The sequence below is a fragment of the Meriones unguiculatus genome, chromosome X, assembly GCF_030254825.1.
Source record: "Meriones unguiculatus strain TT.TT164.6M chromosome X, Bangor_MerUng_6.1, whole genome shotgun sequence".
NCBI lineage: Eukaryota > Metazoa > Chordata > Mammalia > Rodentia > Muridae > Meriones > Meriones unguiculatus.
In genome coordinates, this window is record NC_083369.1 from 143,320,478 (window position 1) to 143,344,514 (window position 24,037).

General features: G+C 39.2%; 1 protein-coding gene across 1 annotated transcript in view; it reads left to right on the forward strand.

Annotated features, from left to right (window-relative positions):
* The window catches only part of Sms (spermine synthase), a 50,950-nt gene extending 27,291 nt beyond the window's left edge, over window positions 1-23,659 (forward strand). The window contains exons 3-11 of the mRNA XM_021626778.2: window positions 1,783-1,876; window positions 2,403-2,467; window positions 5,285-5,460; window positions 6,158-6,312; window positions 7,450-7,539; window positions 11,976-12,090; window positions 14,030-14,109; window positions 21,339-21,454; window positions 23,116-23,659. Of these exons, the coding sequence (XP_021482453.1) occupies window positions 1,783-1,876; window positions 2,403-2,467; window positions 5,285-5,460; window positions 6,158-6,312; window positions 7,450-7,539; window positions 11,976-12,090; window positions 14,030-14,109; window positions 21,339-21,454; window positions 23,116-23,155 (931 nt within the window). The 3' untranslated portion in view covers window positions 23,156-23,659. The remainder of the gene's footprint in view (window positions 1-1,782; window positions 1,877-2,402; window positions 2,468-5,284; window positions 5,461-6,157; window positions 6,313-7,449; window positions 7,540-11,975; window positions 12,091-14,029; window positions 14,110-21,338; window positions 21,455-23,115) is intronic.
* The last annotated feature ends 378 nt before the right edge of the window (window positions 23,660-24,037 follow it).

A 24,037-nucleotide genomic window follows, 5' to 3' on the forward strand; every position in this document is an offset into this window, starting at 1 on the left:
AAGGGATTAAGAAAAAGGGAGAAGAGATTCTAAGGGAGGTGAGAAATGGGTTAATGGAATTCCTGTCACAAGAAAACAGAAGAGAGGACTAACTAGGTATAGGGGCATGGGGATTGTCTCTCAAAGATAGGACAAGCTCAGACTTACATTCTGCCTTTGTGACCAACCTTCAGGAGATTGTTTAGCAGTTGCCTCATATATATATATGATAACTTCTTCCTTAAGGGTGGCCTAAATTCAACAGAATCACCAGCCTTCTTCACCTGTCTCCCATGCTCTGTTTCACTTACCTAACAGGATCCCAGAAACAGCGAACCCTCAGCTGTCCTCCAGCCCACCGTCTTCTGTAGACCTATACTCAGTCTTTCTCTGTTCCTCTCACTTCATTTTGTTGTTGCTATGGTCCATTCTTTGTCATCAAACACTGCTGTGTAATGAACTCCTTCACCCAGAGGTGAAAATTTCCTCACTTTAGCCATCTCTTAAGAGCCTCTGCAGCCAAGCATTACCTGCCCCAGTTTTTTTTTTTTTTAATTTAAAAGGGTTATTTACTTTTATATGTGTCTTTGCACCATTTGCATGTAGTGCCTGTGGAGGCCAGATGGTTGTAAGCTGCCCTTTGGGAGCTGGGAATTAAACCCAGATCCCAAACAAATAGTGTTCTTTAGTGCTGTGATATCTTTCCAGCCCCAACTCTATATACAATTCCAGTTGTATACAGAGCACTTATAATTATTCTTTGTAGAGAAAGGACCTTTTAAGTGAGAAGAATTGTTTGGAAATTGCTCTGAAAGCAAAATGAATAAAAATGAATGCATGTGTGGAAAGGTGGGAGAACTGTGTTTCAGGAGTAAGAGTGAGTTCCTGAAGCCAAATGAAAAAAAAGCGAGATTAAATGTACACATAAGGTTGCTGTCACACACTCTTCGGTTTCTTACTTAAACAGCTCTTTGAAAATGTACACCATTCTTAGCCTTCCAGTCAGTATGAAGGTTAGTTGAGAGAACCTAGTTTGCACTTCCCCATCCTCCCCTCCTCCTGGTTAACTAAACTTGACAGAACTATCTGGGAATCCTTTGTGAAAATTAAGTGCCGAAAGAAGTTCAAGCCACACAAATTTCCAGCACTGGAGAATGGTATGTGGTTACAAAGTCTCACCCCTAGTTAATTCCTGCTGGGAGAAGGAAAATTAGTCTTTTTTTTTTTTCTTTTTTTTGATGGAGTGACACTGGGTATATCAACCACACTTGATGATAGGCCTCATGCTCAGGAAAAACCAAAACCAGAACAAAAAATCATATGCCCGAAGGAGATAGCTCATATGCTAAAGTGTTCGCCTTATGAAAATCTGTGTTCCCCCCAGAACCCGTGTGCCAAAGCAGGGTGACATGTTCTTGCAATTTCAGTGTTTAGTAGGTGGCCCGGGGCTCCTGACCTATACACACCCGCCACTCACGTGCATATATATCCATGCACAAAAGGAATCAATTTCTAGCCCTAGCTAATATGAACCGTCTGTAGACTTAGGTTAATTTCAGGGCCCAAGAAGTAGTATTAAAAACCTCAGTGCTTGGCCCTGTTGTGTAAATCTTCCACAAGTGGCCATGTTCAACCTCCCAACTCCAAATTGGAACTGAAAAGAAAGACAGAGAATTAACTCAGTCACTGAAAGAAAAGAAGAACTGTGTTTTTTTTTTTTTTTTCTTGATTGGGGCTGTTTCATTTCTTTTTTAAGTTCCCTGATAACAATTTCTAACAGTTAAACTACACTTTCTTTTGTAGCTTTGCCAATTTGAGAATTTACCCACATGGATTGGTGTTGCTGGACCTTCAGAGTTACGACAGTGATGTGCAAGGCAAACAGGAAACTGACAGTGTTGGTTTTTCACTTTTTCCTTCCCCTTTCAAAATGTACATTTCCTTTCCCCAGATTTAAGGTTCTTAAAATCTACTTAGCTTAATGAATGTTGACTTTCAAGTTAGCTAAAATTGAAACTTGCCTCTCTTGCATGTAAGTAATTTGACAGAAGAATTAATCGTCAGCTGTTTTATAAACCTAACTGTCAGCTTTCCTTTTAACTTCTTGAATGAAAGGAATGGTTTCACTTCTTATTAGATGGAATGTAGAAACTTTCTGTAAAGTTTTGTATGTGCAGTATCCTATAGCTTTCTCTCAGTTATTCTCTTGGAAACATGCAAGCCGTGGTTTGGGCAGCACTATGAGGGAGAGTTAGTGTTGGAGGGTGGAATTGGACCAGGGCAGGAAGTCCCACTAGGGATGAAGGGGGCATATGTATGAGCCAGTATCACACTCTGGTCAGTATACCCTTATGCCTCTGCTCTGTAATTTAGTTGTACTGTGCAGTTTATACTCTAAACCTGCTGATTTCTTTTAATTGTAGCTTTTGAACAAAATAGAAGAAAAGATGAAAGAACTGAGTCAAGACAATACTGGGCGAGTTAAGCGGTAAGTCTACCTATTCATGAATGTCCTTTTAATATTTGTTTAATTGGTAAAAATAATTGGAGTGACAGTGTTGGTCTTAGTGTCTACAGAAGATATGGTGAAAATCCAAGTAAATTTTTAGCTTGCTACTGTGTATGCAGTGAACTAAACGATCTTCTCATCTTCATCCCAAACAGGACAAAATATATAAAACAAATGATGGAGGGACTGCGTATAATGAGGCAGAAAGTTGATACTAGGTAATTCCAACAAGCTGAAGCTAGGTAAAACAGAAAGCCAGGCACAGACAGACATGGAGGGAATTTACCCAGATCAGTGATGTGCCGATCAGAATAGAGTACTGTTTTCTCTGTCTCACAGCAGATTTCAGAAAAGGGAAATACTTATTGGCAAAGGTAGGATGTTTAAACACTTAATGACTCACTTTGCTGAGTTTGATCAGCCCACAGGAAAGCTCCAGGGCATATGTGGGATAAATAAGTAATTATTAGCCTCCTGTAGCTGGTTAGGTAGGGAAGAGCAATGGGACGCCTGAGAGTCCTAGAAAGAACCATCCATATGTGAAACTTGCCTGTGTTTGATGGCTGAGGACACAGATTTTTTTGTAAATCTCACCCGAGTTCATTTTAGTAGTCCTTGGCTACGTCTCTGCCCACACTGCTTTCTGGATGCTGCTTCTTTTTGCTGCTTGAATTTTTTTTAATCTGTATTCATCTGAATTAAACAAGTTCCTACTCTGGGAAAATGAATTGGCCCACACCAAAATGTGGTCCTTTTTTTTTTTTTTTTTTATCAACTTTGTTTCTTGGTGCCAGTAAATAAAGTATTTCTGGGACTGAGGAACTTGCTCAGTAAGTTAAAACACTTGCTGTCAAGTTTGAGTTGAATACCCATGACCCATTTGGTAGAAGGAGAAAACCAAATTGTGCAAAGCCAACTTCTTCTAGTTGTCTTAAATTCGAAGTTTGACTAAGAAGCCGTGGGATTTATATAAAAACTCATCTTGTTTTCAAGTGAGAAGGGACAAGGAAATAAACCTTACCTAAAGTTTCAATTTGGGGGAAAAATATCTCACAGTATATACAGTGTACTTTAGGCCAATAACACATGGACACAACTCGCAAATCCAGCTTTGATTTTGAGTAGGGAAGATTGGTTTTGCAGGACTGCATAGGGTCTCCTGGAAGCACACTGCAGGGAGTCACATTTCATGTTGCCTTGAACTTTTATCAAGCTGATGGTTTCCATATCCTGATCTTTATTTCTTTTCCAGGCTTTAAAAAATCTAGAGAAAAGAGCTCTTCAGGTTAACCCAGGCAGTTGAACAATTGAGAGCAGACATTGTTTATACCTATTTAGAACTGGCTGGCTGTCACCTAGGACGGGCGTCCTCTCCTGAAATCCTTTACTTTGTATTCAGCATTTGTGGGAACTCTTTTTTTTAAGTTATTTAATTATAATTGTGTGTGTATGTTTATAAGAGATTTGTTTACTTGTCAGCAGATTGTGGCTGTACTATTGGAAGCAGGTGAGAGGAGACCGAGGAGTGAGGCAGAAGCAGTGTGTTCCAGCATTGTTGGACCATATGCGCAGCTATATGTAGTACTACTTTCATTATTGAGTGTGCGGTGTGTTCTCATTTTCTTAGGGTTAGATTTTTCCAAACCTCTTTTTGGTGTTTTATTTATTTTTTTCTTCCCTTGTCATTCAGTGTCCTCTGCTGGTAGCTTCTGGTATATTCAGCCTATCAGAAATACTTGATTATTTACAAAAGGATAGAGTGAGAACGCTTGTTATTTTGGTATTTCTTGCTTTAGACAAGAAGTTTTTAAATCCCATTGCCGTTGGTAAATAATTATTGATGTAGTACTTAGTTTCTGAGGTCCACAGAACAGCCTCCTTAGTCAGAAAGTGAAAGGGACATTGTGGTGAGAGCTCCAGCAGATACTTCTGTGGTTCAATAACATCCTCTTCACATCATCAGAGGTACAAGATTCCTTGTATTCCCACTGAGACATTTGGATGCTCTTTGCCAACCTGACTCAAATCAGGAGGAACTCAACTAAATCCACATGAAGTATGACTGCCAGATGTCTGATCTGGACTTCGTAGAGACAAATTTGGGAAAGACAAGTAACAAGTGAAATGAGTGTTAAAAAAGGTCAGGGAAAAGAAAATGTACTGTTTGAAACTTTATTCAAAAGATAACAGCTATAGGGGATATAATTTGGATTATTCAGGGGACTTGAAGATGAATTCTGACAAGATAATGGAACCTGCAACTGCAGTAATGACCATGTGGTTTTGTAGATCTTTGATGATATGTACTAAAAAGTGTGATATCTACCATGACCATTTTTTTCCTTCAAGTTTTCATTAGGAAAAATAATTTTAAAGCATGCCAGAAAGACCTTCTTTCCTCTTATCCCTTTTAAGAGAAATGATTTTTTGCAGGTGTTGCAACTTGGTAGAGTCTGTACTTGTGAAGAGGTAAATGTGTGTGCTTTGGATTTGTTTTGTGCTTTTAGAGAGTCTGTATCCAACAAACACATGACCGCTTTCTTCTTTTTAATTGTGGGTATGTACATGTGAGTCTAGGTACTGGCGGAGGAGATCTAGATATCTCCCTGGAGCTAGATTTAAAAGCAGTTTGTGATCCACTAGTCAAAAACCAAACTTAAGTCCTCTGCAGGAGCCATACACTCTCTTAAGCACTATGCCATCTCTCTTGCCCATCATGTCTTTCTGTATACTCTCCATCTGAGGTCCTTTTGTAAGGCAGTATTCTCCAAAGGCTCATTCTTATCTCTCCTCCAGATTACCACCCATAGTCCGAGGAGGGGCCATTGACAGATACTGGCCTACTGCTGATGGGCGCCTGGTTGAGTACGACATAGATGAAGTGGTGTATGATGAAGATTCACCTTACCAGAACATTAAAATTCTGCACTCAAAGCAGTTTGGGAATATTCTCATCCTCAGTGGGGACGTTAGTAAGTATTCCACTCCTACCCTGATTGCCTAACAAGGTAGTGGTGTGTTGGCGGCCATTGCTTTCCTGACAAATGCTGTTATCTTAGAGTTGCCTGAGCTAAACTCTGACACTGCTACCTTTTAAGATTCACTTAGTTGTGTGAAACCACGGGTTGTTTGGAGTTTTGTGGGAACTTTATCTTGAAATAGATTATTTGATGAGTGGCTGATTTGTTTTTTCAATAGAAAATGCAGTTGCCTGTTTAAAAACAGCAGTTGACTATGGACAAATTCCAACCTAAATAGAGACACTAGTGCAGTGAGACCACAGTGCTAAGCACAGGCCAGTGGCAATACCAATGAGTAGCCAGTCTTACTTCATGTAATCCCAATGTATTTTGTTGGAAAGTGGCTCCCAGATGGCGTGTCTTGTCATCTTTAAAGGGGTCCTTTTTAAAAAAAATTAGTCAACATATCAGCACATTCTCAAAATTGTATTTCATTTAAGTAACTTAGTTATTTTTGTCCTATGTGTCAGATGCATTAAGTTTGTGAAAACTACTTAATCCAAAAAAAAAAAAAAACAACTTTGCACATAATGAACAGTTTTTAAAAGTTGGAAAATTTCTATTGCAAGCTCAATTCTAGCAGGTCAGGTTGTTTGTATATTTGGGTAGAGTCATCATTTGGGTATCTCTTTTTTCTTCATCTCCTTAGATTTGGCAGAGAGTGACTTGGCGTATACCCGGGCCATCATGGGCAGTGGTAAAGAAGATTACAGTGGCAAAGATGTACTGATTCTGGGAGGCGGAGATGGAGGCATATTATGTGAAATTGTCAAACTGAAACCAAAGATGGTCACGATGGTAGAAATATCCTTTATAAGAAAACAACATCAGAGACTCAAGAGATAGCTCAGTGGATAAGAGCACTTGCTGCCTTTATAGAGGACCTGAGTTTGGTTCCAAGCACTCACTTGGTGACTAACAACTGTCTGTAATTCTAGTATCTGATGTCTTCTTTTGGCCTTCTCTTAGGCAGCAGGCATACATATGGTGCAAGTTCATAACAGCATGTATACACTCATACATATAAACTTTAAAAAATGACCCACCGATAAAAATTTCAAAACCAAATTTACCCTGCTTACAAGATGTGTGGGGATAAAGACAGAGCATACAGAGCAGAGATTGAGGGAAGTGCCAACCAATACCTGGCCCATACAAAGACCCACCCTATTATAGAGTACCAACCCCTGACACTATGAACAATACTCTGCTAAGCGTCCAGACAGGATCCTGACAGAGTGATCCTCTGAGAGGCTCTACGTAGCAGTGACTCAGAACAAATGCTGAGACTCACAGCCAAATATTGGGTGATGCACAGGGAGTCTTTGAAAAAGGAGGCAAAAGGAGAAAAGGAACTGGAAGTGACAGGAGTTTCATGAGAAGACCAACAGAGCCAACTAACCAGGGCCCAGAGGGGCTTGCTGAATCTGAAGCAAAATGAGCGAGCTAGCACAGGATACAGATAAATAGATAGAACAAGGAGTTGGGGAGAGAACACATGGGAAATATATTGGGATTTCCCTGGTCCTCCTTTGCTATCTTCAGACTCCAGTGAGTATCTTCCCAGACTCAAGGCAGATGTGTTACGTTGACTTCCTTGAATGAACATTTGAATTTATAGCTAGCAACCTTGTATGTGTCTACTAGTAGAGAAGCAGAGATTGTAATATAGTTGTAACTTAGAGACCATCTATGTTGGTTGCCCCATCTGCTCCTTAGTGGTTGGCAAATGGTTTCACTAAGCTACTTGACGACAAAAAAAAATGTAGTTTAACTTGAATGTCCTTAGTGTAAAAATAATCATAACTTCCACTTTTTAACTTTATGGTCCTTAGATAGCTACAGTAAAACCTTCGTTTATCTGAACCTTTGTTTTTTAGAGAGGACTTATTATTTCAGAATTCTTTGGTCCATTCAAATTCTCCTTAACCAGTATTGAACATTGACCAAATGGTAATTGATGGATGTAAGAAATACATGCGAAGAACATGTGGAGATGTCTTAGACAATCTTAAAGGAGACTGCTATCAGGTAATTATGTTTCCTTAGTAATGTACTTGTTTTTTGAAATAGGGTTTCTTTGTGTAACAGCCAGCCCTGCCTCTTCTGGAACCTGCTTTGCAGACCAGGCTGGTCTCAAACTTACAGAGATTCACCTGCTTCTGCCTCTCAAGTGCCAGGATTAAAGGCATGTACCACCACTCCCAGAATTTTAAGGTGACTGAAAATAGAATTACAGAAGTGATCAGATGGGCCTGTACCCTTTAACATAATTGATTTAGAAGATAGTCTGTTTGTGTGAGTGTAGTATCTGTTCATATTTAGGGGAGACAGTATACAGATACTGAAAGAAGCCCCTAGTATGCATTCTATCAGGTTACATTTGTTGTTATTGAGGAATAAACTTGGCAGTTCTGTATACTAGACACCCAGTACCACTGAGTGATCATTCAAACCCATACTAATTCTGGTATAAAAGATGTCATGTACTTTTTAAATGATGTGGCATATACCACCTTCTGTCGCTGCCCTGAATCATGTCTTGAAGTCTTGGTCTTTCAGAGACAACTCAGATTTTTAATTGGTAGGTGTAGTTGTTTAAAATGTTGCAAACAAGCGATTAGTTTTTGTCCTGCATTTTATTGTGCTTGAAAGTTAAACAGTCACTCTGATGTGTGATGGTGCACATAGTTCATAGTCATAGACACGAGGACTTATTAGAGCAAGATGCCCAAGCAAATACTTCATTGAACAGAATCTGAAATGTGTACCTCCAGATTTATAATACATTTGGATGACTTCCATACTTTGGGATGTCAATTATCTAGCACTTCTTTTTACCCTAATGTATGTATGTACATTTAAATTTGAGTTTGTGTTACATATATATTAATTTGAGGCAAGAATTCTGTCCACTTTAAAATGCAATTGTGATTGTTTTGTGGGCCAAAGGACAAGAAAGGTTACAGTTAGCTTATCCTGTAAGATAGCTTTAAAAGGGAGCATGGGATTCAGCTCTATAGAACATTAGCTGAACTGTTTCACACTGAATTCAAAGTTATGTTGGCTGACAAGGCCCCCTGCTTGCTGGACTTAATCTGCCAGCCTAACTACTAGATGCTTTTCTATTATATTGGGAAGAGCACAAATAAATAACCTTGAATAAACAAACCCTGGAGAGTTTAAAGGAAGATTATTCAAGCTTGTGGGGTACAGGAGCTGCAGAATCCTGTTATTCTGGCTTTTGAAAAGATTAAGGAAAGATCAGAAGAACAAATCTAGAACAGCAGTACAATCTAGGTGTTTGTATGATATCTGACCCTCAAGGCACAGGTGGTGGGCCAGGTGGTCACATGTGTGCAGTAAGGGCAAAAGACTGTTTTTCATGGGATTTTGGTGTACAGTTGGAATATATCGGGAGAATATATGACTTGTGCTAAAGCTACCTGGTATAGGAATTTAGAATCTTGAGGGTGGCAGTGTTCAGTGCATCAGAACAACCACCAGGGGGAGCCTGGGTTCTTTTCTTTTCTTTGAGTTCTAAAGCTTTCAAGCAGGGTGGGAGGGAGCTTTGTCTGGGAGAAGACAGACCCACCTGAGCACTGTACCAAAGGCATGCAGAGCTATTAAAATGTTGCTTTCAGAAAGGCAGAGGGTTTTACATATATTTAAACAGTTACTCAGATTAACATTTACATTTATTTTATCACAACAGTAAACGTGATACTGAACTATACATACTATGCCAAGAAAACTAAGAATGGATTATTTATGTGTATGTATGTATTTTGTTTATGTATATACATACAGAACTATCAAGTAAAATAAGTTAAATTTAGCAACTTACTTTTTAAGTCTGTTATACTCAAGTAGGATTTCGTTTTAAAAAAATTTCAAGAGGAGAATTTTCAGAAATCTGTTATTAGGTTTTTGAGATGGCTTAGGGGATATTTGCTTCCAAGCCTGATGACTTCAGTTTAATTACTACTTGGGCAAGTTGTCTGCTTTCCTTAAGGATACACACACTGGCCAGGTAGTGGTGGTGCACCCCTTTAATCCCAGCACTCAGGAGGCAGAGGTCGGGGGATGTCTGGGAGTTTAAGGCCAGCCTGGTCTACATAGTGAATTCTAGGACATCCAGGGCTACACAGAGAAACCTTGTCTCAAAACAAACAACAACAAAACCAACACACACATACACACACATACACACACACACACACACACTGTAATGAAATAGTGGCAAAACAAGTCTGTTATATTACATTTCATAAATAATTAAAAGGAGAAACAGAGCTAGCATTAATAAATGATAAAGAATGTAAGAATGTTTATCAGTCATTCTGAAAAATAATTTCCATAGGAGCTAAGAGATAGCTCAGATTGTAAATTGTCTGCTGTGTAAACATGAAAACCTGAGTTCAATCCCCAGCACCCATGTAAAAGTGCTGGGTATATAGCGGCATGTGAATGTAATCTTAGCATATTGGGGAAGCAGAGACAGGTAGGTGCATAGGCCAATCCATCTTAATAGGAGTGCTTCAGGAGAGTGAGAGACCCTATCACACCCCAGTTTGATTTCTGGCTGACGCGCGCATGCGCACACACACGTACACTGTAATAGAGGAAATCCACCAAAACATAAAGAAAGTATCAGAAACTCCATAGTAAATGATAAGGTAAAGAATAGATTAGGTGGCAAAAAGTCATTTTCATTGAAGTAGGAACCAAATTATACATGTTGTGTGTCTGAGTTTATCCTTAATTTTGAAGCGACTAGAAATAGTAAGATAGGAAGATAAAAGTCATAAAAATAATAAAATAATTACAGGTGATAAGAGTGGTTAGAAAAATCCAAGAAATTTACTATGACAATTACTTGGACTTCTGAGAAATTGGTTCAGTGATTAAAGATTTAGGTGATTTAGGAAAGATTCTTTTTCTCTGTGCTGAATGTAGAGTAGTGTGAAAGGAAATTGGGAGGTGTGTGACAGGAAATCCTACTCAGTCTGCTAAATAGTTAGATATAAACTTAGCAAGTGGTATTATGAGACTGATGTGAGGCATGTGAAGATTTTACTGAAAGACATATAGTGGAGTGGGTGGAGAGTCATGGTCTATCTTGTACATGGTAATAGCATAAAAGTTTTCATGGCTTCTCATTTATCCTTCTAATTTTCATCAGAGCACTAAGGGAGTGAGACCAACTGATGTTTTCAAAGTTGCTTTTATTAAACCAAATGTCTAAGAATAGCCGAGAGAACCTCAGAGAATAATCATTGTAGAGGGAGACTTCTGCTTTTGATTGTTAATTTACTACAGGCCCTGTAATCAAATAGGAAATCAGACACAGACTCTAGAAAGATAACAAAGGTGTCATGGCAGCTTGAATTTGTGTTAAGTGCGTATTCCAACACACTGCTAACATATATCCAAAATACATCTTATTTCCCTTGGATAAAGATTTAATAGGCAATGCTGGCATGCTTATGCTAATCACATGCTTGAGAACTAAGTCAGCTAACCCTAGAAACCACTGACAGGTGAATTTCAGTAAACCTAAGCCTTAGATATAAAAACTAAGACATAAAGGAAAAATTTTCCTTTTGAATTGGGAAATGAGGTTTAATATGCCTGTGCTTCTAGAGGATTGTTCAAGATCAGAGTAGACCACTTGAAAAGAGATGGAGTAATTTGCTGTCTTCTGATCAGAATGAGGTGCATGGTTTAAATTTTAATAAAGAAAACGGTTGACTGTGAGAATGTCAAATAAACTCTTCCATGGTGTTGGTATCAAAGCCTGACCTTTACGCACATGTGAGGCAAGTTCTGTATCTTGGATGCACATGTGGCTTATAGACAGTTGACCTTTTTTCTTTTTCTGTGACAAAATCTCATGAAGCCCAGACTGGCCTCCAACTCTATGCCACTGGGTGTTCACATGTCCTCTGCTTTTTTTCCGCTGCAACTTGTGCAGCGAATTAAGTTTTAGAAAACAGTAGGACAATGAAATTCTTCCAAGATAGCAAATTCATAATGTAGTCTTCCTGTATACTTCTTAGCGGGTACTCAACATGAAACCCAGGCTGCCCTTAAACCTGTGGGGTGGTGCTCTCTCTGCTTTAGCCTTCCAAGAGCTGGAATTAATAAAGGGTGAGCTACCACACCCAGTTGTCATCCTTTCTTATCAAGGGTCTGTGGGCAACCTGTGTAAACCTTCCTATGTAAGACTGTGTCTCCATTTGTCATACAAGGAGAGCAATGGCACCTGTAGAGGGATTGCTCAGGTGAGAAAGGATTTAAACATATGTTCAACACCTAGTTTTTGCTTTTAATAGACAGGGTAAAGAACTCTTTCTTTGTTCATGGGGCTGGTTCTGTGGATTTAACACCTAGCTTGCGTTTCCTCTTTATACGTGACACCCATTTGTGTTGACTCATGCATCTGATCCTGTTCTCTCTAAAAGGTTCTCATAGAGGATTGTATTCCAGTACTGAAGAGGTACGCCAAAGAAGGGAGAGAGTTTGATTATGTGATTAACGATTTGACAGCTGTCCCGATCTCTACATCTCCAGAAGAAGGTAGATTTTGTTTTGTGTTTTTAATTCTTTATGTGTATGTACATGAACATGTGTGAGTGTCTACGTGCATGCGTGTGTGTACGTATATACACATTTGTGTGTGTAGAGGCCAAATGGTCAACACTGAATGTCCTCTTAAATTATATTCCACCTTATTTTTTTTGAGAAAGGATTTCTTACCGAGCCTAGAACTTTTATCAAGTAGGCAGTGCTGCCTCTATCTCCCCATCACTAGGATTGCAGAGGCACATGCCACCATGCCCAGCATATACGTAGATGCTGGTGATCAAAATCAGATTCTCATGTTTGCATGGCAAGTACTGTTTTAGTTTTGGTTTTATTGCTGTGAAGAGACACGATGACCACAGCAACTCTTATAAAGAAAACATTTAATTGGGTCTGGTTTATAGTTTCAGAGTTTTAGTTCGTTATCGTCAAGGAGGGAAACACGGTGGCAGACATGGTGCTGGAAGAGCTGAGAGTTCTACTTTTTTTTTTTTATTTTCTAGATAGGGTTTCTCTGTGTAGCCTTGGTTGTCCTGGACTCATTTTGTAGATCAGGCTGGCCTTGAACTCACAGATCCACCTGCTTCTGCTTCCCAGAGTGCTGGGATTACATGTATACACCACTGTACCTGGCTCATTTCTACTTTTTGATCTGCAGGTAGCAGAAGGAAACTGTCACACTGGGCATAGCTTAAGCATAAGAGACTTCAAAGCCTCCTCCGTACCGACACACTTCCTCTAACAAGGCTATACTTACTCCAAGGCCACACCTCCTAAAAGTACCACTTTCCGTGTGTCAAGCACTGAAACATATGAGTCTGTGGTGGCCATTCCTATTCAAAGCAGCACAAGGGCATTCCCCACCAAGCCATCTTCTCAACTCCTTTTCTCTTGTTTGTTAAAAGTAGTTGAACTAGCATTGATGGTGGAAAGATAGCTTTAATTTCTTTCCTGCTCCTAATATGAAAGTACAACTTACACTTCAAAAGGTTTAGTAGTTTTTCCTGGAACTGAAATGATTGGGGAACATGGATTCAGGTCCGTGTAAGTACCATGTTCCAGTGTGGTAATGGTCTCATGTTTTTATAGTTGCAGAACAAAAGAAAGTCACAAAACATGATTCTTCAAATACATGGCAACAGTAAGTGGGTTACAGCAAAGCAGGGAAAGCTCTGCTGTAGAATTTTGGAACTGTCTGAAGACATTCTTAGATTTAGCCTTCGGTGAAGCTAGTGTGTTCTGTTAATATATATGAAAAAGGATCTCATGGACTCTTCTCAAGGATGTTAGATTTGACACAGGGCCATGAATGGCTATTAAGAAGGCTGTAACATTCTGTCTCTCCACAGCGAGGAAGTATCTCAGCTTTTCAGGGAATGTTGCTAATTTCGTCCTTCAAGCAACTTTCTTTTAGACTTGGAGTTCTGCCTTTGTGTTCAATCTTTATTCTTTCTCTGAGATTGGTGCTGAGGATGGAGCCCAAGATCTCCTGCATATAAACAGGCTCTCCACCACTGAGATACCCTCCCAGAGCCTTATGTTGAGTCTGTTTTGGTATTGTGATAACTGTTCTAAATAGATGTGCACTTAATTTTGACCTTGGTGTTTGTGTTGGTGTGTACACAAACCAGCTATATGATTGTACATTATTGTTCGTGAACAAACTTTCAAACTCACGCTTCTTTAGATATTTTTGTATTTTATTTCTATTTTTTTCGGTTAGAGTCTCATGTAGTACAAGGTGCCTACATGAGTCAACCTCACTATGTAGCCAAAGATAATATTCAGCTCCTGATCCTTTTGCCTCCCCCTCCAAAGTGCCAGGATAATGGGTATGTACCAACACACTGGGGTCTCTTCTTTCGTATGACTATGAATAAATATTTGATATATGCAAACCATATTTATGAAACTTAACATTTTCCACATCCAGATTCCACATGGGAGTTTCTCAGACTCATTCTTGACCTGTCAATGAAGGTTCTGAAACAAGATGGGAAGTACTTCACACAGGTAGACCACTCAGTCCCCATACTCCCCTCCCGTGACTGTCCATAAGCATCAAGATTTGTATATTTGAGTGCATGGTTTTTAAATTTACATATGTCAGGAGAACAACAATATCTTTGAATTATATTTGTTTATGCAATAAGTTTCTATATAACTGATCTGTCATCTTTTGAGAGTATATTAATTGCAGAAGACAAGATTATCCTAATTTTGTTGGCCCTGGTTGTAGTATGTGATTGCACCAGCAGGTGGAGACATAGACCATCTCTCCCCCAACCCCGCCCTTTAGGCACATCTCTAGGGAAAAGCCCATCCAGCAGCGCACCTTTGATAAGCATCTTTGCCTATAGTGTGAACTGCAGACACTAGATAGAAGCAGACTGTTGCTTTGTAGTTTTTTTCCCATTCTTTAGGGTATAAGTGTGTTTTTGGTATGTGTATAAAGTAGGTAGATACACAAAGACCATTACTTGGTCTTGTGCTAAAAAGTGACAAAAGGCAACTAATTGTTAATCCAGTCTCATTACTTAGTATAAAAATCAATTAATTAATAACCAAGTTCAGCACCTGCACTCTGGTCTCTGAATTCTTCTGGGTTTACTGCAGAGTATTCCTCATCTTTTTTTTTTTATTTTATTTTTCTTATTAGTTACATTTTGTTAACTCTGTGTCCCAGCTGTAAGTATTCCTCATCTTACCACATACAAACTCTACAAACCTTTTGGTTTTTTACTGAAACAAGTTTATTTTGATTGTGGACCATCATAAGCAGAATTCTGTTTTTTTGTCCCATGTTCATAATCCCCCAAAAGACTTTACCTTGTGACCAATTTTCTATTATATTGATTTCTCAGTAACTCATTTCAGTAAAATGTATGTTTTATTTTTGTTAAATAATATATGCTACTTTTATTAAAATGCTTAATTTTTACATGCATGTGTTTCCGTGGGTATATGCATGAGAGTGCAGCTACCTGCAGAGGCCAGAAATTTCAGATCTCCTGGATCTATTAGTTACAGATGGTTATGAGCCTCCTGAACTGGGTGCTTGGAACTGTGCTCCGTTCCCCTGCAAGGACAGCAAGTACTTTTAACTGAGCCAGTACATTTTAATGTAAATATTTTTTATTAAATCCTGATATAACTACTTATGCCCCTCCCCTTTTCTCCACCTTCTCTCATGTACCCCCTTTGCTTTTTCTCAAGTTCATGGTCTTTTTTCTTTGTTGTTAGATACATATGTACATATACACAGATGTACATATTCTTACACATTAACATAAATACATAAATACAACCTGTTCAGTCTGTACAATATAACATATGTGGATATAAACACACACACATAAATGTTTTTAGGGCTGATCATTTGGTATTGTATAGCCAATTGGTGTATTCTTCCCTATGCAAGACTGTTTGTCCAGCTTTCAACATTTCTTAGTTGCCTGTAGTACCTTTTTTAGGGTTGGGCCCCCATGAAATCTCTCACTTCCATGTTATCATGTCTGTCAGTGTCATCCTCATTCAGGTGTTCTTTTGGCAGCCATAATCATTGAAGTGTCGTGGGTGTAGCTTCCCTAGCATTTTTAGGAGGCACAATGAATGTCACAACAGATTTCTTGTTTTTTTTTTTTTTTTTTTTTTTTTTTTTTTTGGCTCTTAAAATCTTTCTGCAGCCTTTTTTTTTTTTTAAGTGGTGTTCCCGAGCCTTAAGTTCAGGAACTATACTGTAGGTGCATCAGTTAGTCTAGTTAAAGTTTTTAACTGGAATTAACTTTTTTTTACTGATTTATAAAAACATAAAATTCACAGAGTTACATGTGATGTTTATCTACATGTAGACATTGTCTAATGTTTAATTAGGTAAAGCCCACGTATCCTCTTAAATGTACATCATGTGTTTGTGGAGAAAACATGAAACTTTTTTCTTGCATCATTTTGAAGTATACAATACCCAATCCTTAGCCATAGTCAGCATATGCTGTATAATTGCATGGCCGAATTTCCCATTCCTACTCAATTGTTACTTAGTACCCACTGATGAACTGCTTTTAAAGATTGTTAGTATATTTAAACATCCCAAGCAGGGAGAGGTCTTTTTTTTTTTTTTTTTTTTTTTTTCTAAAGGAAGCACTTACATCCTGATTAGTACTCTGTCTGTTTCATGGGGTCTGAGATGATGAATGCTGGAGAGAACTTAGAATACCTGAAACACCTAAAGCTCCAGCTTGTCCTGTTTTCCTCCTCTTCCCACTGCATGCACAGCCTGTGTGTACATACTATCTTAATGCAGGCTCTACACACAGTGGACCAAATATGGCTATCTGTTTTGTTTGTTGTTTGTTTTTTTTTTAGTTTAGTTTTTTGTTTGTTTGTTTGTTTGTTTTTCAAGACAGGGTTTCTCTATAGCTTTGGCAGTCCTGGATTTGTTTTGTAGACCAGGCTGGCCTCAAACTCACTGAGATCCACCTGCCTCTACCTCCCAGAGTGCTGTGATTAAAGACGTGCCGCAGCGCCTGACTGTTTGTTGTTTCTCAATGAACAGCCATCCCCATTTGTTTTGTGCTCCAAAAGCAGTGAGGAGCATTGCGGGGAAGGCCTCGTGGTCTGTGCTGTCTAAAATGTGGTCTGTTTGGCCCTTAAAAGAGGAAGTTTGCAAGCCTGTGTTTTATGTAGGATGTAGATGGTGTAACTTGCTCAAACAGTGTTTTGTACTATAAAAGGAGTGCAGATTCAGTAAGTTGGGCTTTTGGGAGCATATTTACTGTACTGCCCCCCCCCCACATATCCATAGCTAGAAGAAAGTCTGATGCAATTTAATTTAGTAAACATGAGGCACTAGTGTCTTATAACCAAATAGAGACTTGCCAGAACTTGCGTGTCTTGGTTCTAGAACTCTGACTAGGGTCGGTGAAGAAATGATAACAAGAAAGAACAGGGCACCTCTACATGGAAAAGCTGTGGTCAGGTAGGCTGTGAGCATTCTGATAAGAGTTGAACCAATTACTGCAAGAAATCTGGAACCTCAGTGTGTTTTATTATGCACAAAAGAGGAGAGAAAAGTTAGCTAGGCTTGGTAGGAGGTGTCTGCTTGGTAGGTAAGCAGCCTCGGGTTGACAACAACTGGGAAGGAGTTGTTGCTAGTGTTGTACACATTGATCATGAGCATGCAGACCTCTGATGAAGATATTTCCATCCCTCTGAATCTCACCTGAGGAAGACTTTTTTCATTCTCATGGGGCTAAGGTGTGCCCATGTGGACAGTACTCATTCACCCAGGACTTCATTTATGCAAGGCTCCCTCTGCTCCATCATGGAGAATGAAAAGCTAGGCGTGGTCGCATCTGCCTGTAACCCTAACAATACATGGGAGGCTGAGGCAAGGAGATTTAACTATAAGATCCTCTGTGATCTAGTCACTTTGGAATAGATGAAAGATGGCATTAGAAAGTGGGATGGTTTTGTTCTTTGCCTGCCATAGGGATCTGGAGCCTTAGTGTGGGAAACTAATAGAAATGTCCCATGAGAATACAGCATGTGCAAATACTAATGCTCATACTTTGAAAACTTGCTTTTATGAACTGTTGTTGTTGTTTTTAACTCCCAGATCATAAATCCAAGGCTGTGTCCTTTGTCAAGAATTAATCAACAGACATCACTGCATGCACTCTGTCCTCTCATTCACTACAACTGGAGATACAAAGTGATACCATTTTGTGATAACCTGGGGTTGTGTCTTATGTTTTTTTGGTGATATGTGTCACATGCTGAAATTCACATGGGCATAAGTCTTGCAGGAAACCATAGTCACTACTATTCATTTGTTCATCTATGCATCCATCCATTTATTATTTATTCACCTACGTATGTATATATGTACATACGTATATATGCGGTGAATTCCTGCATGGTAGACAAGAATATTAGCACTGACCTATGTCTTTAGACTCTGGCTATGTTTTTTTTCTTTTCTTTTTTCTTTTTCACTGCACAATGATATGCTGAGGAGATAACTCTTGATTCTTGCTGCCCCTCTTCTGCTCTTGGCCGGAATATGTAGCAGAAAACTGGAGGTTAATGATGGGAGGGGGATATTACGTGGTGATTTACAAAAACTAAATGTCCATACCAACACATTGCTTGTGGTCACAGTGGGAAATTTGTTACATCAGTGGCGTTACTCTGGGGACTTACTTGAAGGTAGCCTTATAATCATGCTACAAAACTTGAGCATGGAAAGGTCATACGGGGAGAAGAGGAAGGGTTGGTGGGAAAAAAAAACAACTTGGGAATGTACATTTTTGAGAGTAGAAATAAGGTACTTGACCACCTTCCCCCCTGTCTCTAACTTCCTACTTAACAAAACAGACTGTCAACTACATACAAAAATGGGTATGTAACATACAGAGAAACTACAGTGAAAAATGTCGAAAGCTCCTGACCACTCCCATAATCTTGAACTGCTCATTATCAGCACCTTTCAGGCATCTATAGTCCTCACTAAAACTTTCTGTTTTCTGGAAGCAATTAATTATTAGCATCATTTGAAATTTTTCTTGACTTAGTTTTATTTTATTTTTCAAATTATGTGTGTGTGAGTGTGGGTGCCTGTGGAGTCCAAAAGAGGGTGATTGCCTGGGGCTGGTGTTAGAGGTATTTGTGAGCTGCCTGACGTGAGTGTGAGAAACTGAACTCTTGTGTTTTCAGTATTCCCAGTATGTGCTCTTAACCGTTGAATTGTTTTTCTAGCCCTTTTAGTGTCAGTTTGTCTGTTTAGTTATTTTTTTTAAAGCTGGGCGTACTGGGATAAGCCTTTAATACCAGCACTAAGGAGGCAGAAGCAGGCGATCTCTGAGTCTGAGGCTGGTTCTGGTCTATTTAGAGTCCAAGACAACCAGGGTTACATAGACCATGTCTCCTAAAACAAAAACCATACAAAAAGAATAGGTGTGTGTATGTGCATGTGAGTGCCACTAAGATCAGATCCTCTGCAGCTGGTTGTGAGCTGCTCAGCATGGGTCCTGGAGTCTGAACTCAGGTCCTCTGCAAGAGCAGTAAATGCTCTTAAGCACAAAATCATCTCTTCTGCCCTTTAGTGTCAGTGCTCAAAAATTTTTTTGTACATTCTGTAGTTCACGTAAGTGTGATTGAATTTTTTTTACTGTTTGTTTTGCTTACTGAAAAAAGATTTGTTAGTTTTAATTTTTGTGTATATATTTGTGTGTTAGTGTGTGAATATATACAGGCAGACTAGAGGTATTAGGCCGCCCTGTAGCTGGAGTTATCAGGCAGTTTTGAGATGTTCAACGTGGGTGCTGCAAACTAAACTTGTCTTCCGTAGAAGAGGAGCAGTAAGTGTTCTTAACCACTGAGTCATCTGTACTAGCCCTGCTTCCTACTTTTTTGAGACAGTCTTACTATGCAGTGTCGGCTGGCCTGGAACTGGCTGTATGGAACAGGCTAGCCTTTAACTCACAGACATCCACCTGCCTCTGCTTCCTGAGTGCTTGGATTTAAGGCACATGCCACCACAGCCAGCTAGTTTTGCATATTATCTGAACATGAATAAAAAAAAAAGAATTTACACTACAAAATAATAGAAACTGATGTAAAGTTAAAAATGTTAACATTACAAAAGTCTATAAGCTAAAAAAGCAAGTGTTATTTAAGTCTAATATGAAACAAGGAGAATTTTCTACAACCGAACTTGCTGAGTTATTGGGTAATTATTTCTTTGCAGTTAGGTTTTGTTTTGGAACTCCCATGTGTCTTTCCTAAAAAAAGTTCTATTTATATAGACAGGAAAGTGAAATTTATAATGTTCCTTTTTTGGGGGTAGGATTCTATTTGTGGAGTTTCTTCGTTCCACTTTTCTTTTGAAAAACTGCTTCCTGACAATGTTGGGAAAGAACAAATTGAAACCTTTCAGTTTGTGTACCACATTCTCAGTAAGGAGGTCCCGCCCTCCCATATATACTCTCTAAACACACAGCTGGCTATCAGTTTTAAGATGGCAGACAACCATTCGGCTGCACACCTTGTTGGCATTTCCGCTCTGTATAGCTTCCACAGCGGGGATGTGTTCTAAAAACAACTGCACAGTGTTTTCTATTTATGAATTGTAAATTACATGTGTGGTGTTTATATGCTCTCACGGTGAACTTGATGTTGAAACCAAATTATATGCTGGTGAAGGGCACCGGCTAAATCCCACTGCAGGGCCCTAGATGATGGGTTATTAAACAGGCTGCCACTAAAGGATGACGTTGTGCTAAGTGAATGTGCTAAGTTAAAACCACCAAGGCCGTTTCTTGGAATAGTTCTAACCACCTTTTTCATGGCTGCCTGTTTGGTTTTAAAAGGCTGGTCTCAGAAGTTCTGACATCATAGGCTGCCTTTGTAAAGAGTTTTCATCTCACATTGTTGCTCGCTGTTTGGAAGCAAATGAGTGGTATCAACATGAACATTCCATAGTGTCAGATGTGTTCACAACTGGGGTTTTTCCTTAGCACGTATATCCTGAACAAACTTGTGTTGTCTTATTCCTTAAAAAATTGTCACAGGGGGCTAATGTGATGCCTCAGTGGATAAAGGGGGAGCCTAACAAGCCGAGTTTGATTCCCAAGAGCCACATAAAATGGTGGGAAGGAGAGAACTGATTTCACAAAGTTGTCCCTCAGACTGCCATCCATATTCGTGCCATAGCACATGAATGCATCATGCCTACACACAATAATAAACTTTAAAAATTAGAACTTGAGAAAAGGATGAGGAGTGAATACAGTTGTGTGTCAGACTTAGCCTTTTAGAAGGACTGTACTTTACATCATCGCAGAAAGTAAGAAAATTATCATTTTGACATTTCAGTTTCACCACAGCTGTGACCATTACTGACAAAAAAAAAATTTACTTTGAGTGGGTTATGTGGGTGAATCTTGCTAAATTGCATGGTGTGGGTACAATGAACTGTGTCACTAATGAGAAATTGGCCTCACTGCTTTCTATTGCTTCATACTTCAATAATTTGAAATAGCTCCGTAAATGAGGTAGAAAGAGAATGAACTAATGAGTCCATAAATAGAATTCATTTCAGTTTGTGGAAGTATAGAAGCCTTATCTCATTTTTTTAAAGATGAACTTTTATTTCAAGCTCCAATTGTTCTCCACTTATTAGAGACCTTCAAATGGGTATGACTTAGAAATCCCATTGTTTGCTTTTCTCTCTGATTTAGGGGAACTGTGTCAATTTGACTGAAGCCCTGTCGCTCTATGAAGAACAGCTGGGGCGCCTGTATTGTCCTGTGGAATTTTCAAAAGAGATTGTCTGTGTCCCTTCATACTTGGAATTGTATCCTTTGACCATGACATTATGTGCTTGCTTTTCAGACCATCTAGGTATATTTCATACTGCCATTATCAATCCTAACAACAAACAGAATTAGCTCTTTAGTGTATAAACTCTGAGTCTCAAACTTAACTGAGATTCCTCCTGGGAACTTGAAAAAAAATGGGCTTTATTTCTGGATTTTGGAGACTGGGATGTTCCTTGTCATAGCTTTCCACAGCCTTTAATCATTAAGCCCCATTGATATAAACAGAAACAATGATTGTCAAAGATAGGCATGCATCACCTGGGAACTAGTTAGGCAAATTCTTCTATCATCACCCTTCCCAATCAAAAATGTAGAGGTGAGGACCAGTGACCTATTTCCTCAGTTCTCTGGGGGACTGATGTATACCCAAAACCTAAGAGGCATTTATGGGATTCCCAGAAACCTGCATATCAAAGAGGAAATGAGGGATTGCCATTGTAAGCTGGCTAGCAAGACTAGACATATCTATATTATAGTAAGCAGTCATCAGCTTGCTTAGCACAAGCTGAATCTAGGTTTCCATGATGGCAGTTTCTTTTGCTATCAGGGAGATATCTCAATGCTGCTGGCCCTGGGACTACCTCCTTATGGCTTGGGCAGGCAGGCTGCTGAAGCTACATGCCTGCTTCAAGATAAGAAGTGCCTAAGTACTCTGCCCAAAAAGGGGGATATTTTGCTTGCTGGGCAGCCATGTCCCCTCAATGGCCTGTGGACATTTAGCATCTTCTCTGTCTCTACTGCTCCTGTGTTCTTTTAAGAACATTCTTTATGCTTAGAGGTTTGAGTGTGGTTTTCCTCCTGCATAGGGGCTGTGTCTTAGCAGCCCACAAAGTCAGGAGAGGCTGGAGACAAGAGGCATGCCTGGAGTGGCCTGCAAGAACCATACAGGGATCACACACCCGGGGAAGAGCTGATGGTTACTTCCAGAGAACACATTATATATACCCCTAGGGGAGTGGTTGGGTGCTTCAAGGATAGGTATACATAATTCGATGAAACTAGGCACTTCAAGGATCCCTGATTTGTATTATACAGCAGGCTCCTATCATAAGAGTAGAGGGTCACTGCTTAATTAGCATATGGGTAGGCAGAGGAAGGGTAGAGTTAGCATGGAGCTGTGTCAGAGGCCATATATCAAGTGTAGCTCAGGGAATCTGTTAACTAAAGGCACCCTGCAGATGAAGTCAGGCAGAAAGCAGGAGACCCTTCCAAGGGGAGGGAGTACTGCCTTTAGCGCCTATAATGGCTGTCTGGTCCAGGCAAGAATTGCAACCCCAACCAACAGGGTACCTCCAACATATGAGGAACAGGGATAATCTGGGAGAAGGTTTCTGGGTCTTACATTCCCTTTTCTTTCTGTTCTACTCTTTCACCTTTTCAAGTACTGACTCTTCAAACTCTGGGGGAGACATTTAGATTAGAAACAGTAGTGTTACCTGAGAGAACTGAATGCACTTTTGGTCTTTGTTCACTGGACCCCCTTTCAGATGTCCCAAGTGGTGGATTTCCCATACTTCAAAGTGGTCTTTTTAAAAAACTTTTTTGTGTTATTTCCAGTATTCTGTTCTGCATACACACGTTAAGTGGTAATTTTCCTCCTTGAATGGCCTTCCTTATTCCTTGACTCCCTGTCCAGGTGGGTATTTTACACTGTTTGGAAGAAAGCTAAGCCTTAAAGATGAGCATTCCTTGAATGATGCAAGCCAACTTCCTGATCCCCATATGCTGTATATTCCATCAAATGAGTCAGGCAACTGTTCATAAATTTCTTCAATTGTTTTTTGTTTTTAATTATTATTTTTAATTTAAAAAAGCCAATGGGAAAATGTATATTTTGATGAGCTAGGGTGTTCATTTTTAAAAGTCAGCCGAAGGACAATTAGACAGCTCAGCAAAGACTATGGAATGCACTGACCCCCTAGAATGTGATTTTAGTATCTTTTTTTTTTTCTCTGTATGGGGTTTGGGTTTTTAATTTTGGTTTCAGTAGACCTTTAATTTGGACATGTGGAGGAATGAACATCATTGTTTTGTTTTGGAGAGAAGTTCCTGATAGTGTTTCTCCCCCCTCACCCCCAAATTGACTTAGATATTAAAATTTGGTGCTTTTGAAAGTAAAAAAAAAAAAAATAATAATAAAAGAGTGATTAGCATTGCTTTAATTAAAATTACAAAAGATACCTTTATGTGTTTGGTCACTTTATTTCAGCCTATTTTCCTGTGTCTTATCTCTGACGGCCTAGAACAAAGGTATACTTTAGATTTTTTTAGTTCTGTAACTGCGCTCATGTCATAATGTCTTAGTAAAAGGCCTTGGAGCCTTTGTGATTCTAGTAGTGACTTTATTTATCACAGTGGTGAATGACTCAAAGCCTAATATATATTTGCCACTTTTTCATTATAAAGTCAACCTGAGGATAAGCAGAAGATTTTTTTTTCTGACTGAAAAGATGAAACTCAAATGATTATTTATTTTACCACTCTCACTGATGAATTAGATGTAAATATAAAGATCTTTATGGTAGGATGTGCAGATGCACAATAGAGTTCATGTAGCA